The sequence below is a fragment of the Hakea prostrata genome, chromosome 3 (genome assembly GCF_041222555.1).
Source record: "Hakea prostrata isolate BN-2017 chromosome 3, UWA_Hpros_2, whole genome shotgun sequence".
NCBI lineage: Eukaryota > Viridiplantae > Streptophyta > Magnoliopsida > Proteales > Proteaceae > Hakea > Hakea prostrata.
The window spans coordinates 34,318,722-34,340,799 of NC_142602.1; the positions used below are offsets into that span (position 1 = coordinate 34,318,722).

The 22,078-nt window shown below is 39.5% G+C and overlaps 1 protein-coding gene across 3 annotated transcripts in view; it reads right to left on the reverse strand.

The window, feature by feature from the left end:
* Positions 1-22,078, reverse strand: part of LOC149022148 (uncharacterized) — an 88,260-nt gene that overhangs the window by 37,546 nt on the left and 28,636 nt on the right. For all 3 annotated transcript variants that reach the window (XM_089150316.1, XM_089150315.1, XM_089150314.1), the window contains exons 5-6: positions 5,772-5,977; positions 5,395-5,504 (exon numbers count right to left, since the gene is read on the reverse strand). In XM_089150316.1, coding sequence (XP_089006442.1) covers positions 5,395-5,504; positions 5,772-5,977 — 316 coding nt within the window. The remainder of the gene's footprint in view (positions 1-5,394; positions 5,505-5,771; positions 5,978-22,078) is intronic.

Below are 22,078 nucleotides of genomic sequence, written 5' to 3' on the forward strand. Positions count from 1 at the left end.
TATCCATGGAGGGTATAACGTTTCAAATCACAAGTATCAAGTTGAAAGGAGCCAAGAATTATTTTCTCTACGTGAAGGCTATGTATGCCTTTATCCATGCCGAAGGTAAATCGAAGTACTTAAAGGAGGATTGTCCTATTGTTGATTCAAAGGATGCAGCCTCAGTTTCGATGCATGAAACGTGGACTGTGATGATGTTGTCGTCAAGGGATGGATTTGGAATAGTGTTGATCTTCCATAACTAATAATATTATGTTTTATGACACATCCAAGCAGATCTAGGAGGACTTGCGTGATTCTTTTGGTCAAGAAAAGAATATTTTGTGCGTTTATGACTTGTATGATCGGATGTTTAGTTACTCTCAGAATGGCCGCCCATTGATGGAGTATTATAGTGGGTTTAAAGGTTGAGTTGAAGAGTTGCAACAACATCAGATTTTCACCACTAATCTTAAAGATACATAGGGCTGAATTCTGTCTCGAAATTTTTGGCTGGGCTAGACCCATAATTTTCTACAGATAGAAGTCAGATTTGAACATCCGAAACAGTTCCCACTCTGAGTGATGCATTCTATAGACTGTTGCGTATTAGTGGAAGTAAAAGTACTCAAGGAAACAAAGAGAATTTGGCCATTGTCACAGGTCGTGGCAGTGGCAGCGGCACCCATCCATCTCGTGGAAGGGGTGCTGGCCATAGAAGACAAAACAGAGCAGGCCGCACTCCTCTGCCAACTTGTCAAAAGGCAATCATTTTTTTATTTTTATTTTTTTAACTGTGGCAAACAAAATCACACTGAAGAACATTGTTGGGATAAACATGGTTGTCCAGAGTGGGAAGAGAATTATGTTAATATGATGGCATCCACTGGAGAAACTTCTACTGATAACTCTTTTGGGTCCGCTCCAATGGCGTCTACAAGTTCCTTGTCTCCTAGTGTAGACCTCAATCAAACCCAAAAGCACCCACAACAGTTACAGCAGAGCCAAAGTGCATCCACTTCCAATCTCACCCATACAGGTATCTCCACTAAGTCTTATGCTTCGGATTCCTAGATTATAGACTCTGTCACTCTGGGGCCTCCGAACAAATAAAGAGTATCTCTTTTCAAATTTTCTGAGTTTCTTAACCATACCCTTATCATTATGGCTAACAAGGAGAAGTCTTCTGTAGTCAGTAATTGAAGTATTTCTCCTATACTAAATTAGGACCTTTCCTCTATCTGATTTATTCCAAAATTTCCAGTGAATCTTATTTCTATGAGTCATATTGCCAAAGCCTTACATTGTTTTGTGTTTTTCTTTCCATCCTTTCTAGAATTTGAGGATCTTCGAACCAAAAGGAGGATTGATGGAGGAAATGAAAAAGATGGACTGTAATATCACCACTTGTTCTACAGAACCTCCACCAGCAATTGATAATCCTAATGATCTTCCCATTGCATTGAGGGAAGGTAAGCATTCTTGTTCTCAAAGGTCAGGTGTTGTGTATCCTATTTCTCATTAGGTTACTGCCTCTCACTTGCCTAATCATTACAATAGTCTTACCACATCTCTGTCTTCTATTACTATTCCATTTATATACTGTGAAGCTCTCTCTAATCCAGGTTGGAAAGTTGTGATGGAATCTGACATTGAGGCCTTAGATTCTAAGAATACTTGGATCTTGTGAATCTGCCTTCAGGTAAGGATCTAGTTAGATGTCGTTCCGTATTTGTGATTAAATATATGTATCTAATGGTTTCGTGGAGGATCTTATAGCGTGGTTGGTTGCAAAGGGGTATACCCAGACTTATAGCATAGATTTCTTTGAAACTCTCTGCAGTAGCCCGTTTGAATTCAGTGCGTATTTTATTGTCCTTAGCGACTAACTTGGGATGGCCACTTTATAAGTTAGATGTCAAAAATGTCATTTTGTATGGAGATCTGGCTGAAGCAGTATATATGGAGCAACCTCCTGGTTTTGTTGCTCATGGGGGGAATTCTACTAAAGTATAGCAACTTCATAAGTCAATCTATGAAATGAGAAAATCCCCAAAAGCATGGTTTAAAAACTTTGGTTCACTATTATCTGAAATGGGATTCTTCCAATGTTATTTGGATCACTTAGTCTTTATAAGAAAGGCAAAGTTTGGAATTGTGTTACTAATTGTTAATGTGGATGACATAATTGTTTCTGGAAGTGATAGTGCAGGCATTGAGGAAGTGAAGACATTTCTTAGTACTAGATTTCTGATAAAAGAGTTAGGGCATTTGTAATATTTTCTTGGGATAGAGATTCTACAGAGTAGTCAAGGTATTAGTCTTTCCCAGCAAAAGTATGAGGACTTATAGATAGAAACCAGTATGCTTCAATATAAGCATGTTGATAAACCTAGGGATCCTCATACCCAAACTCACCAAGGATGGAGGAGCGGATTTTTTTAATCCTCAAATGTACAGGTGGCTTGTAGGTAAACTTATATACCTCACTCTGACTAGCCCAAACCTCGCCAGTTTACCCATTCACCTAAAAAGCAGCACTAGGGTGTCGTGATCCATATCTTATAGTATTTGAAGAAGGCTCCAGGAAAGGACTCGTGTACAAAAGAAATGCAAATAAAAAATTGTGTGCTTATTCAAATGCAGATCGGGTAGGGTCCCGAGATGATCAGAGATCCACTTCTGGTTACTGTACATTCCTCGGAGGGAATTTGTCATTTGGAGGAGTACGAAGCAGGTTATAATGGCCCAATCTAGTGCTGAGGCAGAGTATCGTGCTATGGCTCACATAGTTTCAAAGATTTTTTTCAGGTCAAATTGTTTTTAAAAGAAGTTGGTGTTGAGGTTGAAGAGCCAGTTGAGATATTTTGTGATAATTAGGTTGCGATCTACATCGCCAGTAATTAAGTGTTTCATGAGAGAACCAACATGTTGAGGTGGATTTGCATTTTATGTGTGATGCAGTTATAAGAGGAACCATTACTACACCCTGTGTTACTTCAGCTGAACAAGTTGGAGATATCTTCACTAAGTCCTTAAATGGTCCAGCATTTGTGGAAGGATGTTGCAAGCTAGGAATTGGTGAATAATACTCTCCAGCTTGAGGGGGGTGTAGTGTAGGTAAGGGCATATTGGACCATGGAGCATGTACCGAGTTGATCAAGAAGGAAACTGAGTAGTCAAGTTTGTGATCTGATCGCATACTCTCTCTCTCTCTGTGCCCGCACTCCAGTAGAGGTCCTGTACATTAGAAAATAAAATGAACAAAATTAGAGATAAAAAAGGATTACTAACTAATGATTGGACATTGATTACAAGAGTCCTCTCAAGACTAGGGCTTTAGATGGACTATGACTGTTGTCATATCTCATCAAGGGGAGATCCAATCAGTAAGGTAAGAATGGATCTGGAGTCCTGGTGAGCTTCTGCTTCCTTTAAGACTAGGCTGAGGGTGTAGGGCACATGGAGAATGACCAAAATGCCCCTGCTGGTTCGGTTCTTCAGTAGGTTGTTGGAAAGAAGGGCTGCTTCTAGGTCTTCTTGCAGCCTCTATTGGGAGGGTCCTGGTTGTTCACATTACAGTGTTTTATTAAAACCCTCACATGGATCCCCCCGTGGGTTTATTAAAAAAAAATCCTAATTAACTACTTGGGCAGAATTACCATAATGCCCCTGCCCAGTAGAATTGTTCATTGTGCTGCATAAGTTAGTTCTATACATATGACCAGCAACGAGAAAAATCAGGGCAATAGCTAAATGATGATGTGCAATATCCGTCAGCCATAAACTTTGCGTTTGTGGATGAAATCCCCCAAGAAGAGTTAGAATGGCAGTCCCGCTCCTTGGGGGTGCCAAACAATTACTACTGGAATCAAGTTTTGGGCATAAAGATTCCACTGACCTGTAAAAAAGGGACCCATCCCTTGGGGATGCGGTAATACATTAAGAGATTATTCACTGAACGTACACTCCCCTGGAGCCGAGGATAGCCATATGAACTAAATGCTGAGCCAAGGCCAAGGAACTTACTCCAAGGAGTCCTGAAAAATTATAATAACAAGCCTAGGGATTTGCTTGGCCCTTGGCCATCCACCTGGGTAGGTCTTGAGACCCACATCATGGGTGGCCTTATAGTTGATAATTTAGGTGCTGGAATGAAGACTGAAGGCAGAATCCTCAGCCACAGCAAGATCTAGCTTGACTACATAAAGAACCCTAAGAGTCTTCCCACCTTGGAGATTCCTTCCAAAAGCTAACCCTAATTTGTACCCTAAGTAAACTCTCAGAAGAATCAAGCATAAGCTAATAAAACTCAATTAATGAAAACTCTAATTCTACACACACACACACACCCCTTAAAAAAAACTCCGAACTGTGGGGTTTAAATAAGCCAATAACTGAAGTTCTAACAGAAATAGGACATAAAACTGACTACAAAAGGACTCAACAACTAATAACTCATTATAGGAATTAATAGCAGACACTCACAAAGACTTAACATCCTGATCATGGGCTGCCTTACAATGACTTATAACTTCAAATAAAAGAATTAAATAAAGGACTGACAAATAACTTATGACTACTAAAGTTGGCAGTATTTCTGAGATTGCCACATAAAAAGAAAAAACCAGTGACTTCTGCTGCTGGGCAGCAAGCCTAGCGGTTTCTCTTGGACTTGACCATACAATTGACGTAGCCATGTAGGTATTTGGACCTGCATTATGAGGAATCCCTCATTTTGATGGGTTGCCCCCAATACAGAAAAAAAATTTGCTAACCTAGTATATCATTATATGTTATTTGGAACTAATGCTTGTCCTAGATCGATAGGAGATCAAATAGAATTTAAGACAAAGCATGTTGAAATAGATCCCCATTTCATCAAGGAAGAGCTTCACTGATGACCTGTCTATATTCCATTTGTTCAGTCTGGTGATGAGTTTGTTGACATTTTCACCAAAGGGATTAGTGGTAAAAAAGCTTCTTCTGTTTTGTGCAAGTTGTACATGTGTGACATTTATGAACCAACCTGTGGGGGCAGATTGTAATGTGGGCTTTTGAGCTCTTTGGGTAAAATCTGTAGCTCAGTATAGATATAAGGGTTTTCTTGTAATGAGTTGCTTCTCTTACTGTAATTGGGTCTAAATACAGGAGCAGTGACTCCTATTGCTGTACAGCTCTCTTCTTCTTGTTCTTGTTCTTGTTATTCTTATTTTTATTATTCCATTTTCCTCCTTTCTGTGTGTGGCTGAAAATGCATAACAAATTTTAAGTTCTAGAATTGATCCAACCTTAAAAAAGATTTTCTTCTTGTTAGTTCATACATAACATGATAAATGAAAATATTTTAGCCACCAGTTAATCTCAACACAAAAAAAAAATAAAGCAAAGAAGGAATTGGTAGTAGAAATACACCTTAAATTTGGAACTGCTTCCCGTAAAATCCAAGTCATCCTCACCGGCAGCAGTGCTCTTTCCCTCTAGATGGTTGGCCAGAATTTTCCTTGGAAAAGTATTTTCTTGGTCTGCAGTTGGGGGACAAACAAGGAAGGAAAAATAATCAGGCAAAACCATAGATCTTAGTTGCATCCACATCTTTAAAGCACTTTTTTGCTAGCACCTATAGCACTTCAGGCGGAATACGGCATCTTTCTGTCAAGATGGTTGATTGTTACCATTGGAATAGTTTCTCTGGCACACCTTTGGGGAACATACTACTAAAAATTCTTCCTTAACCATAGTCAAATAGAGGAAGCATCTGATTCAGTGATTCTCCATGATACAATACTCACCAATTTCTTTCTGATCTTGAATCTCCTGAATTTTTTCAGATGTTTTGCCATCCGTTCTATGTGAAGTCACAATGGTTCTCTTGGATGTATAACTGCAGCCGTTAACTTCAGTAGAGGAAGGTTTTTGTGCACTAGGAGAAGAACCTATATTAACATTTCCTGAGTCCAACAACTGTAAAAGTGATGGCTTAATTGGATTTTCCTCCCTGTAATTTAAAGAAATCATCATTTTTTCTAAAATCCCATAAAATATATTCAAAGCATTGACATTGCAAAGAGGCAGCATATAAGAAAACAAATATTCAAAATCATAATTCTAGATAAAAGAAAACAGAAGATTAAAAGAATCAAAAAATAAAATCTAGCAAGCCCAAAGTTTAAAAGGTAACAAATTCTAATTGGAAGACCACCTCAAAGACGTAAAGTACATTGATTATAAGGCAGAGCCATGATATAATGACTATTGGTTGAAAACAAAGGATAGCAGAACGTAACCCTTTCTACCCATCAAATTTCTAGGATTCTGAGAACAGGTTTTATTTGGAACCCATTGGTTGTGGAGTGTGGAAAAAGTTTGTGGATTGCTTCCCTTCGAGGAGTTCAAAGGGCTCTGATATGTGATTCACCATAAAAATAACGAAATACTGTAACTACAGGAAGTTGGAGAGCGTCTAATTGACCATAGCCAACCCATTCCCACATAGTTTTGGCATTTGGAATTTTGGATACTTTTGTTGTAGACGGGAGCCGTGTAGATTTCTTACTTGTCTAATTGACCTTAGCCAACCCATTCCCACATAGTTTTGGCATTTGGAATTTTGGATACTTTTGTTGTAGATGGGAGCCGTGTAGATTTCTTACTTGTCTCTATCATCTATATATATTCATTAGATCCAGAAAGGATTGTCATATTTCATTATTTCACACAACACTGAAGTTTCTCCTTCCTTGCAATTAGAGAGCCTCATCTAGCATAAGCATAATTGCATGAACCAGAATTGCCATAACAAATTAATGGAAGCCATATTGTCCTTCTCAAGATGAGAATCGCTTCCAACAGAAGCTGGAGTTCAAATTGGGTGTTTGGGGGGGAGGACTCTGTAGTGAATGGCAAGTTCTACTCAGGAACACCAGAGAAGTATAAAATCAGAAATGCTTACACCAAGTTGGATTTAAGGGGCAAAGGAAGAATTACTGTATCCTAGTAATCCTACTAAAATGAGCACATATATATGGTTGGAAAGCCAAACAGACTTTCTTCTTTTTCTTTTTCTTTTTCTTTTTCTTTTTCTCTTTTTTTTTTTTGGGGGGGGGGGGGGTGAAAGCCAAGTAGACTCATTAACCCTAAAAGACAATTATTTTTTTTAAATTTCAAACATAGAACTATAATAATTGGAGATGTCAGAAAAACTAAAAATCAAATTAGTGGCACTGTACAGATATAGTGTGGTTATAGTCAGCATAGGTGGCTTAATCAGATTATGGATCTAAGCGACAACTCATAAGTTTTTTTTTATCAGCCTAAATCAAATGAAAGCCAAGCCGCCAAGATCTAGGTCGGAATTGACTCCAGGCTCCACAGATAAGGGGTTAGGATAGGTTCAGCCAAGGACTCATAGGTAGGAAACTGAGGTTTGAGTTATGATGGGACAAATTTGCTATTAATGATGGAGATGGTTACTGTATATAAGCTAAGCAAACTCATGAGATGGTTAGGTTGGTTTCAAAAGGATTAGGTCAGGTTTCAGCTGAAAAAGGTCAATTCTTGAGATTGGGAGAGGGGGGGGATATTTCAGAGAGCTAAAATTGGTAGACTGCCAGCCAGGAGCCCAGAGGCTTCTCCTACCTTAGCCTTCTGCTTGGTGTGAAACTTGGGGTCCGTCGTCATTTTTCCTTTTCAAAACGAGGCATGAATTTACAACCATGTACACTTATTCAAATGGGCCACAGCTTGCTGATATTTCCTTGAATCACACTCTTCTGGCCCTTACCAATGGGGTTCATTCAGCAAGATATGACTAAGATAAGACTGGTATAACTGCTCTTGTTTGTCTCACACATATTTATTATAAATAAAGACTGATCGTGTCTCTCTAACACAAGTCAGAAGTTCTTAAACAACTCAACATGGTATAAGAGCCACAAATCAGAGCCATCTAATCTGAGAAATTCTGAGAAACCCTACAATGCACCACCACCAGCCTCCTTCCATTACAGCCACCATAGCCACCAACCCCCCACCCCTTCCTCCAGGTCTTAAGGACCGTCACTAGCCAAAGCAAGGTCCCTAAGACAACCAGCAGCCACCACTGGCCTCTGCCAGCAAGTCAGAGCCTCTAGGACCACTCCACTGCTTCCACCAGCCGTTTTAGCCCTACTGCGAGGTTGCTGAGGCACCACCTCTCTCCTGTGAACTCTTGAGACCTTGTTAACCTATTGCTAAACCCTTAAACCCTTTTCTAGGCCCTCGCCTTCCTCTTATGTCCTCTTTCCGTTGGTGGTGAGCACTTTTCTCCTACCAAAGGTTCATTATACCCATTCATGGTGTGATTCCTTATGGATGAAGGATTAATGTTTTTGGGGATTGGTTACTTATCGGGATCCATGCAATGACTTCTGAATCAGTCACCACCGCCTCTTCTAGTTTACTTAGTATGGAGGATGCTCCAATTGCTCATGAGTGTGATTTTTCCTAGTTTCAAATGACCTCTGTTAAACTCAACAAGAGAAATTACCTTCAATGGTCTCGCTCTATGGCTCTTGCAGTGGGTGCTCATGGTCTTATGGGTTATCTCCACGGTACATCAGTGAAACCTTCAACAGCTGGTTCAACTACAGACAAGTGGGAAACAGATGAGTTTCTTGTTATAGGATTACTACTAAATTCTATTGAACCTACCATTGTCGAGAGTTATCCTCTCCTTCCTAATGCTGCTACTATTTAGAAAGTTGGTAAGGACACCTATTCTAAGGTCAGTAACAATGCCCAATGCTTTGAGATACAATGGAAAATTCATCAGTTACAAACTTACAGCAAAAGGAACTTCTATTTTCCCAATATTATGATACTCTGGGGGGTATTATCAGACATTTGATTTATATGGCCGATTCACTCCTCCTGTGCTGTTGATGTTGCTACATATCGAAGTGGGAAGAAAGCTCAGAGTGTATAATTTTCTGGTCGGTCTCGGTATTGAATATGATCAGATACGTGCTCACATTCTCTCACGTGAACCTTTCCCGTCCCTGGGGCAAGCTTGTGTTATGGTAGACACAGAGGACAGCCACAGAACAGCAATGGTCCATACTAGTATGCCAACAAGATCTACCTTGGTTGTTGTACAAGAGGCTCTCATACCAATGAATCTTCCCATGCTCCAGTAAAATGTGAATATTCTGGTTGTGAACATCATACAATGGACAAGTGTTGCAAGCTACATGGCCAACCACCTAGTTCCCGCGAAAGGGGACGAAATGCTAAACGAGGAGGAAATTCCAGGCAACAGCAAATCAAGCCCATCTAGATGATACTAGTGCTCCAGCAACACCTAACTCAAAGGAGCTCCAGTATCTTCCTCAATTGATGACTAGACTCAAAGTGTCTTCTTCCACACCAACTTCCAATGTCAGTAACCCCTCTACCACTGTTAATCCATCTAAGCCTTCCTCATGGATAATTGACTCAGGTACATTTGGTTGCCACAGTGTGTCCTCGAGCTCTTCCTCATGGATAATTGACTCTAGGTCCACCACCGATCACATGACTGACACTTCTATTTTATTTCATACATAGTTTGATGTCTCTCCTAACTAAACTATGCGGGTCTCTCACTCCAACATAAGGAAAGGGATCCATCATTCGCTTCCAGACATCCTCAGTTTTACATGTACCCAATTTTTCTACTAATCTTTTGTCTATTAGTAGTATTACTTGGGATTTGAATTGCAAAATAACCTTCAACTCTTCTCACTGTGTTTTTCAAGTCCTAGAAACAGGGGCGTACGATTGGCAGTGGTAAGTGGAAAAAGGGACTTTACTTGCTAGACAGTTCTCCATAAGCCTTGACTACGGGCTCCCCCGTTCCACTTTCCTACATTATTTATTTTCCTTCAGTAGCATCGTCGTTAGGCCACATTCCTCTATCTACCTAAGTAAATTTTTTCCAGAGTTGGTTAAACGTTGTAGTTTGAATGATTTTCATCATGATGCTGGTATTATAGCAAAGCAAACTCAACAAGTTTTTCTTTTTTCTAATAATTGTAATACTATTTATTTTTCTATTATTTTTTCAGATGTTTCGGGTCCAACCCGTGTTGTTTCATCCTTCAAATATTGTTGGTTTGTTACTTTCATTGATTTTGCAAATCTCGGAGAAATTTTGCCGAGATTTCAATGTTTCGCCCTGGTATTCTCATAACTCTCACTTCATTTCCAATGTGATTTTTGCTCAGTTTGAGTCGATCTTCCACATCTTCAATACGTTCTAGCATGGTTCTTGCCTGAAAAATGCATGCATCGCGTGGATCTAGCGGCATTTCACTCAAATCTTTAAGTTTGTCATCTCAGAGGTAACCATTCTTCTCCGAACCAAATTTCTACAAAATAAATGTTAGAATGTTGTCGGAATCGGGTGGGTGTGGAATTAATGTGCTCAACACCACGGCTCAAAGTTTCTGTCATCTCAAGTGTTTAGTTCAGTGCCTTAACATCTCCCCATTATACACGGACATGTCCCATCAACTAGTCATACACTCTCCACATCTTGCTATACTATAAGTCATGCTTATCCAATAGTTGTCTAGATCGTATAGCCACTCCATAAAACTTGAAGGTTATTGACAATCATATGTTCCTAAAGTCATAAATCTCTATAGGCCTTTGTGGTTGACTTTTCCCTTTATGCAAATGATGATGAAATGGAAGTAGTCTATTGTTGGTTCATCCATGCTCTAGCTATAACTAATTCATCTATCTCTGACTACTGTTGTTTCCTCTATTGCAGATACCAAATTGGTGTAACCTATATTCTAGGGATTAGGAAATTTGATATTAAACCCTACAATTGGATTCACTCTAGTATCCTCACCTTGAGAACCAACAATCAATAATCAATCCTTCAGAAGCCTACTTGATGTAGGGGAAACCCTAAAAACTAGGGGACCTACAAAGTGGGCTACTAGACTCTTAGAATATGACACCTATCCTTCACATGTAATAAAAGAAAAAAGGAATTGCAGCACCTGAATTTTGATTAAGCATGCTTATAAGATAGTTAAAGTAGAGAAAGAAACACAATAAGTCCTAACTAATGAACACAACTAAACAAGAATTAATAGGGGAAACAAGGGGATGGGGATATTGGCACCATAACTCTAAATTGAATGCAAGAATATCAAGAATTCTAAGAAAATAGTACTGTCCTTGTCAAAATCAGGTTTCTAACAACGAATTCAGCAATTAACAATGCAAAGAAATTTGTGTAAGTTTTGTTTTTACAGAAACTATTGCAAAAGAAGAAAGATAAATTAAAAAATTATTCAAAGAGAGGTTTAATAAAGTTACCTGCAGGTCCTGGCTGCAAAACTGGGGTTAGAAAACATCTAGGAACAGAAATAAGAGACAGAAAAAATATTTCTAAGTAGTGGTGAATCCCAGGAATGGACAGTAGGGTTAGAATGGAGAAACACAGCAATACTGCTGTACTAGAGGTGATAATAGAGAAGGAGAGAACAAAAAGAAGAAATAAAAAGAAGGTATGATAGAGAAGAAAGAAAATTCAGACGAACAGAATAGCAGGGAAAGAGGAAGAAGGAGAAAAAAAAACTGAGAGAAGAGGAATAAAAAGAATCGATAGAAAGGAAAAGAAAAGAGAGAAGAAAGCAATTATGCAGAAGAAAAGAATAAGAGAGAAAACTGATCCACGGCTCCACGCAAGAGACGAAGGTAGAAGAAGAAAAGAAGAACTTACTCGAGAAAGAGAAATCCACGCCAAGAAAGAGACTCACACAGAGAGAGAGAGAGAGAGAGAGAGAGAGAGAGAGAGAGAGAGAGAGAAATCTTTTAATTTTTCATTCATTCATGCTGCCATAAACGAATTCAATACAAGGTTTAAATAAAAGAATTGATCCCTCCCAACCCTACATGTTTAATTCCCAAAATAACCCCAACTTAAGTAGTAAATATAACCCAAACCCAAAATAATTCAAATTGAACCAAAATAGACTTTAGGCCCAAACCATAAAGACTCAAACATGAAATTAAAAAATTCAATAGCAAACTACTACCCATCCCACTAAGACTAAGGAAAATAACATGACAAACTGCCTATGGGCAATGCTTCTCAGCAAACCATAGGATCCTAGCAATCCGATAACCTCCGAACTCATCGTCCATCCACATAGATGTTGTCGTGGGATGATCTCTACGTCGGCATCACCGAAAAACTCGAAACTGCCCACTGATGTCCTCATCAACTGTCCCGACTTTGAAAAATTCACCTCCAGTGAATAAAGGCTCTTGTAGTACTCTAATGTGTATGGGTCAAGTCGTTGTAGCTCCTCCATCGTGATCCAAGTGTTGTCGATCTCAAGATGTCCCTGCCACTTAACAAGGAATTCTCTGTAACCTCCCTCTTTTGTAGTTGTAACTCTCTCATCAAGGATCTCTTCAACTTTCTCAACTATGTTGTGAAATTTAGGCATAGGTGGTACTGAAGTAGTAGGGAACGAAGGGGTCTTCCCAGCAGGGTCATCAAAAACAAAGGGAAGGGTGTCAAGGTCATCTAGATAAAAAGATGCAGTAGTAAGAGTGCCATGGAAGGGGACAAGATCCTCCACATTGAAAATATTGCTAATCCCCATGTTAGTTGGCAAATTAAGAACATAGGCATAGCTCCTATTTTCTTCAAAATCTCGAATGGTCCCGCACTACGAGCATGTAGCTTGCTCGCTTTCCCTTTAGTGAAACGTTGCAGTCTGATCCTAACTATCACCATATCTCCTTCTTGAAACTCTTGCAGTCGTCAATGCACATAAGCTTTGGACTTATATTGATCATTACTCAGTGCTATTCGCTATCTTATACTTGCATGTAAATCAGATATGTGTTGCGCAAAAGACTCGGCTGATGGGGAAGTCCTAGAGCTGGACACAGCTGGAATAAGGTCTATAGGAACCTTGGGCTGGTATCCTAGACAAACCTCAAAAGGTGACAGACCAGTGGTTCGGTTCTTAGAGCTATTATAGGCAAACTCAGTTTGGGTAAGGACCAGGTCCCAACTGGTAAGGTACTCTCCTATAAGGCAATGCAACAAGTTACCTAGACTTCTATTAACAACCTTGGTCTAACCATCGGTTTGGGGGTGAAATGCGGAAGAGAAACGGAGTTTGGTTCCCATCATCCTCCATAGAGTCCACCAAAAGTGACTGGTGAATTTAACATCCCTATCAGACACTATGGTATTAGGCAACCAATGGCACTTGACGACCTTATGGAAGAAGAGTTTAGAAACAATTCATGCATCATATGTTTTAGAACAGGGAATGAAATGAGCCATAAACGGTTTACTACCAAAAACATCTATTTTGAGTCCTGGCCAGTAAAATCGGTCCTCTAATAGACTAATCATCTTATCTCAACCAAAGTGACCAGCAACTCCCCCAACATGCAATTCCCATATCAGAAAATCTCGAAGTGAGGCCCTAGGAATGCATAGTTTGGTTCCTTTAAAAAGGAAACCATCTCTCAGAAGGTAATAAGCAGCTAATAGGAGGATCTCCAATGAGGGAAGTGAATACCTCACTAAAATCAGGTCAAGTGGGGTATTGGCCCTTGATTCGCTCAAATCCTATAACCTTAACACTCATTATTTGAAGTAGCACGTTGGCCCAACTTGTAGCATTTGTGTGGCGGAGGTACATATTAACCCAGCTTAATGCATCAACAGAAGTATTTACACCAAGTTGATGTTTGAGTACAAAGGCATACTCTTGTAGAAATTCAACCCACTTGGCATGCCTCTGATTTAGCTTCTATTGGGCACTCAAGTATTTTAGGGCCTAGTGATCAAAATATAACACAAATTCTTGCGGTAAAAGATAATGGCGCCAATAGCGCAAGGCTTGGACAACCACACAAAACTCTTTGTCATAAGTGGAATAGCGTTGCTTAGCTTCATTAAGCTTCTCGCTAAAGTATGCAACAGGATGTCCTTTTTGACTAAGGACACCACCTATCCCAATGCCAGATGCATCAAAATTAACTTCGAAGACTGTAGAGAAGTCTAGAAGGCGCAAGACTGGAGCCTCCGTCATCAACTTCTTAATCTCTTTAAAAGCCTTCTCAGCACTTTTAGTCCATTAAAACTCCTTCATTTTCATGCAATCTATGATAGGAGACATAATGGTACTAAACCGGTAGATAAACCTCCTATAAAAGGTGGCTAAGCCATAGAAGCTTCGCACCTCATGGATGTTAGTCGGTTTTGGCCACTCAACAATGGCTCTCACTTTCTCAAGATCAACAGATACCTTGGGCTGACACAATAAATCTTAAGAAAATGACTTGATCACTCATGAATGTGCACTTCTTGAGATTGGCATACAACTTTTCTCGTTGAAGCACTTGGAAAACTTGACGCAAGTGATCTAAGTGGGAAGACGGGGTTTTATGAGGATGTCATCAAAGTAAACCACTAAAAATTTGCCATTGAATGGTTGTAGCACATGATTCATTACTCTTATAAACATGCTAGGTGCGTTAGTTAAGCCAAAAGGCATAACTAACAATTCATAGAGGCCATCCTTTGTCTTAAAGGCTGTCTTCCATTCATCCCCAAGCCTAACCCTAATCTGGTGGTACCTACTCTTAAGATCAACCTTGGAAAAGATTGATGAACCAGCCATCATATCTAGCATGTCATCAAGCCTAGGTATGGGAAACCTATACTTAATGGTGATCTTATTAATGGTTTGGCTGTCTACATGCATACGCCAAGTGCCATCCTTCTTGGGTTTGAGTAGGGCAGGTACTGCACAAGAGCTAAGACTTTCCCTAGCATGGTAGGAGATCTCGACCATCTCGGTCAGATCTTGGTCGAGATATGCCATTTTTTGGGCGTTAACTCGGTAGCCCATCTCAGTGGGTTTTAGCGTCCCAGTTGGGCTAAAACTTAGTATTTAGCCTATTTAAGCCTTTTGAACACATTGGTGGCCTTGGATTTGTGAGAAAACAATCCTAAGTATGATTTCTAAGTCTACCCATAGTGTGAAACCGAAATGCTGTAGGATTAGAGAATGCAAGGTTATATAACATGTAATATAAAATCATTAAGGCATATAAATGAAAATCAAGTGTATCAAATACATCAAATAACTTAAATATCATCAAGATAACATTCATATGAGTATTACAATCTTGACTTTCGAGAATAGAATGATAAAGTATACAACCATTAGAAGTTCTATATAAGTCATTAACGCATAAGTTCATAAGACAAGTAGAGGATGATTGAGCTTCCTTTGATGTTGTAGATGTGCTAAGAGTAGTTGCAAGTGAAACTTTAGCTGAAATCCGCAAAAAATTGAGAGTTCCAGCAAGATATGGCAAGATTTGGGGCGAGATATGGCGAGATGTAGCGAGATATAGCGAGATATGGCGAGATCTCGAGCAAGATATCCCATTTCGCAGATCTCACCCTTGATCTCGTCTCCATTTATGAAAAACCGAGATATCTCGTGAGATCTCCCGAGATCTCCCACCATGTTCCCTAGTGAATCCCTTTTGAAGCAATTCATCTACTTGTCGCTTCAACTCAGCATGTTCTTTGAGATTCATGTGATAATGGGGCAAGTTTGGCAATGAGGACCCCGGGACTAAATCAATTGCATGTTGGACATCACGCATAGGCGGTAATTCATCTGGTAGTTCCTCGGGAAGCGATTGCCGAAACTCCTCTAATAAGGGTTGCACCTTTTTTGGAATATTAACAAACTTGTTTGATGTGTGATGTGCATTGGTTACTTTGCGAGGCAACTAAAGCATAAACAACTCTCTTTACACTCAACTTCAAATTCTTGTTGATTTAGTATACCAAGTGTTTTAGACGAGTTTGTTTGAGGGTACTGCCTTTATGCTCTACAACCTTAAGCTTTTTTAGGGTGTTAGGGGTCAATCGGATCTTTTTCCCTTTACGTTCAAAGATACAAATGTTAGATTTCCCATAGGTAGTGACATCCCTATCATATAACCATGGTCTACCGAGAATGATGTGAGCAACATCCATCTCTAGGACATCACACCACATTTTATCCTTATAACCAGTAGAATGTTGGGGAACTAAACATCTAAGAGTTCCAGGGATAGTAGACTGATCTACCCAAGCAACCTTGTACAGTTTGGGGTGAGCCTCTGGTTTGAGCGCCATTCTGGAAACAGCACTTTGAGCAACTACATTCATGTAGCTACCACTATCTATGGCAACTCGACAGTTCTTACCTTGATGGCAAGTGTAGGTAACAAAAATATTAGTCCGTTGCCAATCATCAGTATCTTTGGGTTGTGATACCATATAACGCACAACTCCAAGCTTAGACCCATATACCATATCAAGATCCTCATCAGATATGTTCTCATCTGGTCTATGGTCTTTATACTCAGGCTCCTGAACTAAATCCACATGGTTTTGCCCTCCAACATAAAGGTTTCTATTGGGGCATTCCCTAGCAACATGTCCAAATCCTTGGCATTTGAAACACTGGAGCTGGCCAGCTTTCATGGGGGGAGTTCCCCAAATTCCTTTACCCTTGTTATCAATTGGATGTTGTAGATTAACAGGGGGGTCTTTGGAAATTGGTAGTGTTAGGGGTAGACCTTCGGAAACTAGATTCTCCCGGCTGAAAGCTCTTCTTTTGAGGAAAAGTCTTCACGGACGTCTCAAGTTCTAAAGCAATCCTAAAGGCTTGAGGGATATCTCGCACTAAGTGGGGTGCAAGTCGTGACCGGATATCTGAGTTAAGTCCAGTAATAAACCTAGAAAGTGTTTGCTCAACATCCTCACGAGTATGGCTTCTAATCTTAAGTTCATTGAATTTGACCATGTACTCAGTCACAGTTAATTTCCCTTGCTTTAGGGTGTTCATTTCATTCAACAAGTTCAGCCTATAGGTGATAGGTAAGAACTCCCTTTTAAGCCTTTCTTGCATCTCAACCCAAGTGGTCACTGGCTCAAGTCCTAGATTGTTCTTTTGGTACTCTAATTCTGTCCAAAAATCTTGGGCAGCCTCGGTAAGCTTAATCTTAGCAAACCTAAAGAGAACCTCTTCCGACATATTATAAAATCAAAGTACTTGTCCATTTGTCTAATCCAGTCTAGTAAGACTTTCACATCTATTTGGCCATCATAAGATGGGGTCTCTACTTTGACTATCCTCCTAATATCGAACCCTCTATCATGGGTGTCAAGAACATCATCATGCTCATAGGTTGTGATGCATAGGACCAAGATGTCCAAGTGCTCCACGACCTCTACCTCTACCTCTTCCATTGCCTTGGAAATTATCCCCAATTCTATCAAGATTCTTAAAGCGGTGATCAAAGTTTTGGGGGTCGACTTGGTAGTTTTCACTCCTAGGTCCATTGGCTTGAGCATTATGTCCTTGTTGCTCTTGTTGTCCCTCTATGGCTGTAAGTCATGTTGCAAGGGTCCGAACATTACATTCTATGGCCTGAATGGTTGTGGCTTGGGCTGCCTGTGCTGCCCTTTGATTATTTTACTCCTTTTTAGTTGTTTGAATGGCCTTTAACATCTCTCCATTTTGATGGAGCAGCTGAGTCAATTGGTCAGGGGTCAATTGGGCACTCAATGAACCTGTCATGTTGGAATATTCATTTCCACTTCGGGGTACTACCATACACAGTCTGACCTAAAGACACCTAAACTAAAACCAGCAATTCTAACAAGCCGAAACCTAAAAGTCCAGCATTACTGACACTTTAAACCAGGCTCTAATACCAGAATTGATGTAGGGGAAACCCTAGAAACTAGGGGACCTACAAAGTGGGCTACTAGACTCTTAGAATATGACGCCTATCCTTGACAGTTAATAAAAGAAAAAGGAATTGCAGCACCTGAATTTTGATTAAGCATGCTTATAAGATAGTTAAAGCAGGAAAAAGAAACACAATAAGTCCTAACTAATGAACGCAACTAAACAAGAATTAATAGGGGAAACAAGGGGATGGGGATATTGGCACCATAACTCTAAATTGAATGCAAGAATATCAAGAATTCTAAAGAAAATAGTATTGTCCTAGTCAAAATCAGGTTTCTAACAATGAATTCAGCAATTAACAATGCAAAGAAATCTGTGGAAGTTTTGTTTTTAAAGAAACTACTGCAAAGGAAGAAAGATAAATTTAAAAAATTATTCAAAGAGAGGCTTAATAAAGTTACCTGCAGGTCCTGGCTGCAAAACTGGGGTTAGAAAACATCTAGGAACAGAAATAAGAGAAAGAAAAAATATTTCTAAGTAGTGGTGAATCCTAGGAATGGACAATAGGGTTAGAATGGAGAAACACAGCAATAATGATGTACTAGAGGTGATAATAAAGAAGGAGAGAAAGAAAAGAAGAAATAAAAAAAGGTATGACAGAGAAGAAAGAAAATTTTAACGGACAGCATAGCAAGGAAAGAGGAAGAAGGAAGGAAAAACAAGAAAACTGAGAGAAGAGGAATAGGAAAAGAAAAGAGAGAAGAAAGCAATTATGCAGAAGAAAAGAAGAAGAGAGAAAACTGATCCATGCAAGAGATGAAGGTAGAAGAAGAGAAGAAGAACTTATTCGAGAAAGAGAAATCCATGCCAAGAAAGAGACTCACACAAGAGAGAGAGAGAGAGAGAGAGAGAATCTTTTAATTTTTCATTCATTCATGCTACCAAAAACGAATTCCATACAAGGTTTAAATAAAAGAATTGATCCCTCCCAACCCTACATGTTTAATTCCCAAAATAACCCCAACTTAAGTAGTAAATATAACCCAAATCCAAAATAATTCAAAATTGGGCCAAAATAGACTCTAGGCCCAGCCCATAAAGACTCAAACATGAAATTAAAAAATTCAATAGAAAACTACTACCCAACCCACTAAGACTAAGGAAAATAACAAACTGCCTGTGGGCAGTGCTTCTAATCAAACCATAGGATCCTAGCAATCCGATAACCTCCGAACTCATCGTCCATCCACATAGATGCTGTTGTGGGATGATCTCTATGTCAGCGTCGCCGATAAACTCGGAACTACCCACTGATGTCCTCATCACTGCTTCAAAATATTATAAGCCACAATAGTAGTTTGATGATTATGTGAAACGGAATTAGGAAATTTTGGGTTTTAACGATATCTAATATGGGATGGGTTGATTTGCGAAACTAGTATATGGGATCTATTCAGGCTTGGGAATGGGATCGTTAGGGTTTTCTGATGGAAGAGGAAAAATTAGGGCTCAACAATAATCTAATGAGTTGGTTTAATTTGAGATAACAGTAATTCAGCTACGGGATCAAATTCAGATGGAAAGGCATAGGGTAAAAGGTGTTGCAAGGCTTGCGGCTAGAGGGAAGGGAGTAGGGAAGCTTGCAGTTGGGTCTTGGAACTTTTAGGGATGAATGGGATGAAAATAGGGGACTGTCCTAAGGTTCATGGATGGTTCTTAAATTTCTTTCTCTCTTTTCTTTCCTTTCTTGATCTTTCTTGAAATTCTTGCTTTCTTTTCTCTCTTTTCTGTTATTTATTTTCTTTCTTTTCTTTTCATTTCTTCTTTTCTTTTCTTCTTTTCTTCCTTTTCTTTTCTTTTCTTTACACTCATGTTTCTTGGCTGCTGCAAGATGAAGTGGAAAAGAAGAAGGAAAGAGAGCAGAAAGGGTTGAGGAAGGTCTGCGGTGGAAGGGTAGCTGGAATTTGGGTTGGAGGGGTGGGGGAGACTTGCAGATGATAGAGAAGAAGGGAGAAAGGGTGCAGTGAGCTAGGCAAGGAGAGGAGGAGGGCTGAAACTAGCAATGTTGGAGGCACTGATGGGTGAGTTGTGGAGGTGGTGGTGGTGGTTATGGTGGACCTTGAGAGTAAATGCTACAGTCAGTGAGCCCCATCAGATTCAATGGACAGACAATGTACATGCTACCCAAGACCAAACCATAGTGGCATACGTCGTCACAAGAGTAGGCCCTCCTCATCTACTAAAACTATGGGATACTTGAGAGAGTCCCGTGGCCAGTACCCCCCCCCCCACCAAGACAGACAAACACAAACATTGATAGCTTATCGAGCTGTATATGTGACATGAGTATTGGGACTACTGGTGGGAATTCACCTCAGAGGAGCTCAAAAAAGCTTATGATAGAGTCCCTTGAGCGTGAATATGGCAAGAACTAGAGAAAAGAAATATTGCAAGTAAATATGTAAACATAGTTAAGGATATGTATAATGGTTCAGTGACAAGTGTAAGGACTGTGTGAGGACGAGGCAGTGAATTCCCAATTAAAGTCAGACTGCATCAAGGATCAGCTTTAAGCCCGTATCTATTTACATTTATAATGGATGAATTAACCAAATAAATTTAGGATGAGGTTCCTTAGCATATGCTTTTTGTTGATGATACTGTGATGATAGATGAGAGACTAGTAGATTAATACCAAGTTAGAATCATGGAGAGCAACTTTGGAATCAAAAGGCTTTAAACTAAGTAAAATGAAAATGGAACATCTTGTTTGTAACTTTGGTCATGATCAAGTGGATGTTGAGGTGGTCAAACTTGATGAGGAGATTCCTCCAATCAATGTTTTAGATATCTTGGCTCAATCATAAATAAAAAAGGTGATATAAAGGATGACGTTTCCCAAAGAATTAAAATAGGAGGGATGAAGTGGAGAGGTGCATCCGGGGTCTTGCGTGACCGACATACTCCCTTAAAGCTCAAAGGATAATTCTATAGGACCATTGCACAACCACCTATGATGTATGTTGCAGAGTGTTGGGTTAAGAAGCATCATATAGATAAACTCATTGTGGCTGAAATAAGGAATGCCAAGATGGATGAGTGGCAAAACTAGGAAGGATAAGATAAGAAATGATCAAATTAGCACTGGTCTAGGAGAAGCTCCGATGAGTGACAAGCCTCGAGAAAGTCGTTTGAGGTGGCACATTCACGTTCTATGGAGGCCTGTAAACACCCTTGTATGGAGAAGTGATTTAATCCAGATTGAAGGAAATAGAAGAGCTAGGGGCAGACCTAAAATGACCTTAGGAGAAGTGTTGAGAAAGGATGTGCATAGCTTAGGCCTTATATCTAGTATGGCCTTAAACAGAGTTGATTGGAAGGCAAGAATCCATGTGGCCGGCCCCATTTAGTTGGATAAGGCTTCTTCATCTTAGAGGGCCTCAAAGCAAAGTGGATCATATTTCAATCCATATGGTCAGATGATGGCGGTGGGGACATTTTGTGCCACAATATGGCGGTATGGAGTCTTCCTTAATTGAAGAGATGTTCTCTTACCCTCTCCTTATCCCTGCAAACCAGCCAAAATTCCCATACTTGTACCCAACATTGGTGGCACCATATGATCCTTACAATAAGTAGAGCGGATCAATCAGTAGTACATCGCAGACATCACACTTCACAGTATGGTGACCCATATCCTAGATTTGTTACCTTCAGTATGTTGATGATGCCACATACATGGAGGTGGTATTTGATTATATTTGATACTTCTCAACTTCTATATCATGGGATGCATATGTGGCATAGAATAAGCATCGAGTCCAACGAACATATAGTGGTGGCAACTTTTATTAGCCTAGGTCTCACTAATTCATGTAAATTGTCTTATCATTATGTAAGTTATGACTTATAAACTATGATTAAAGGTGTCATGTAGAGTTGTAATTGAGTATTGACTTTTCAAAACATAGTCATGACCTGTATTCTCATTGTTCTTGTATTTTAATGAAATTTCCAATGTTCTCTTATATATCCGTGTTAATATTATTGAAAACACATGATCCAATTTCATCCATATACGGTCAAGCATGTGCAAGTCAAAAAAAATCACTTTGCATTAGGTTTTAATAAAAATAATAATAAAATTGCCATTGTGTTTATTGGCTTCAAATTAGTAAAATCAAAGCAAAAACCACCTTAAACCCCTGAAACCATGTTTCACCAAAATTTCGACTGGAATTTCAGTATCTCGGTGATTCAACTTGTTGAAACAAAATTTCGAACTATGACCACAATATAATATGTAAACCAACTGA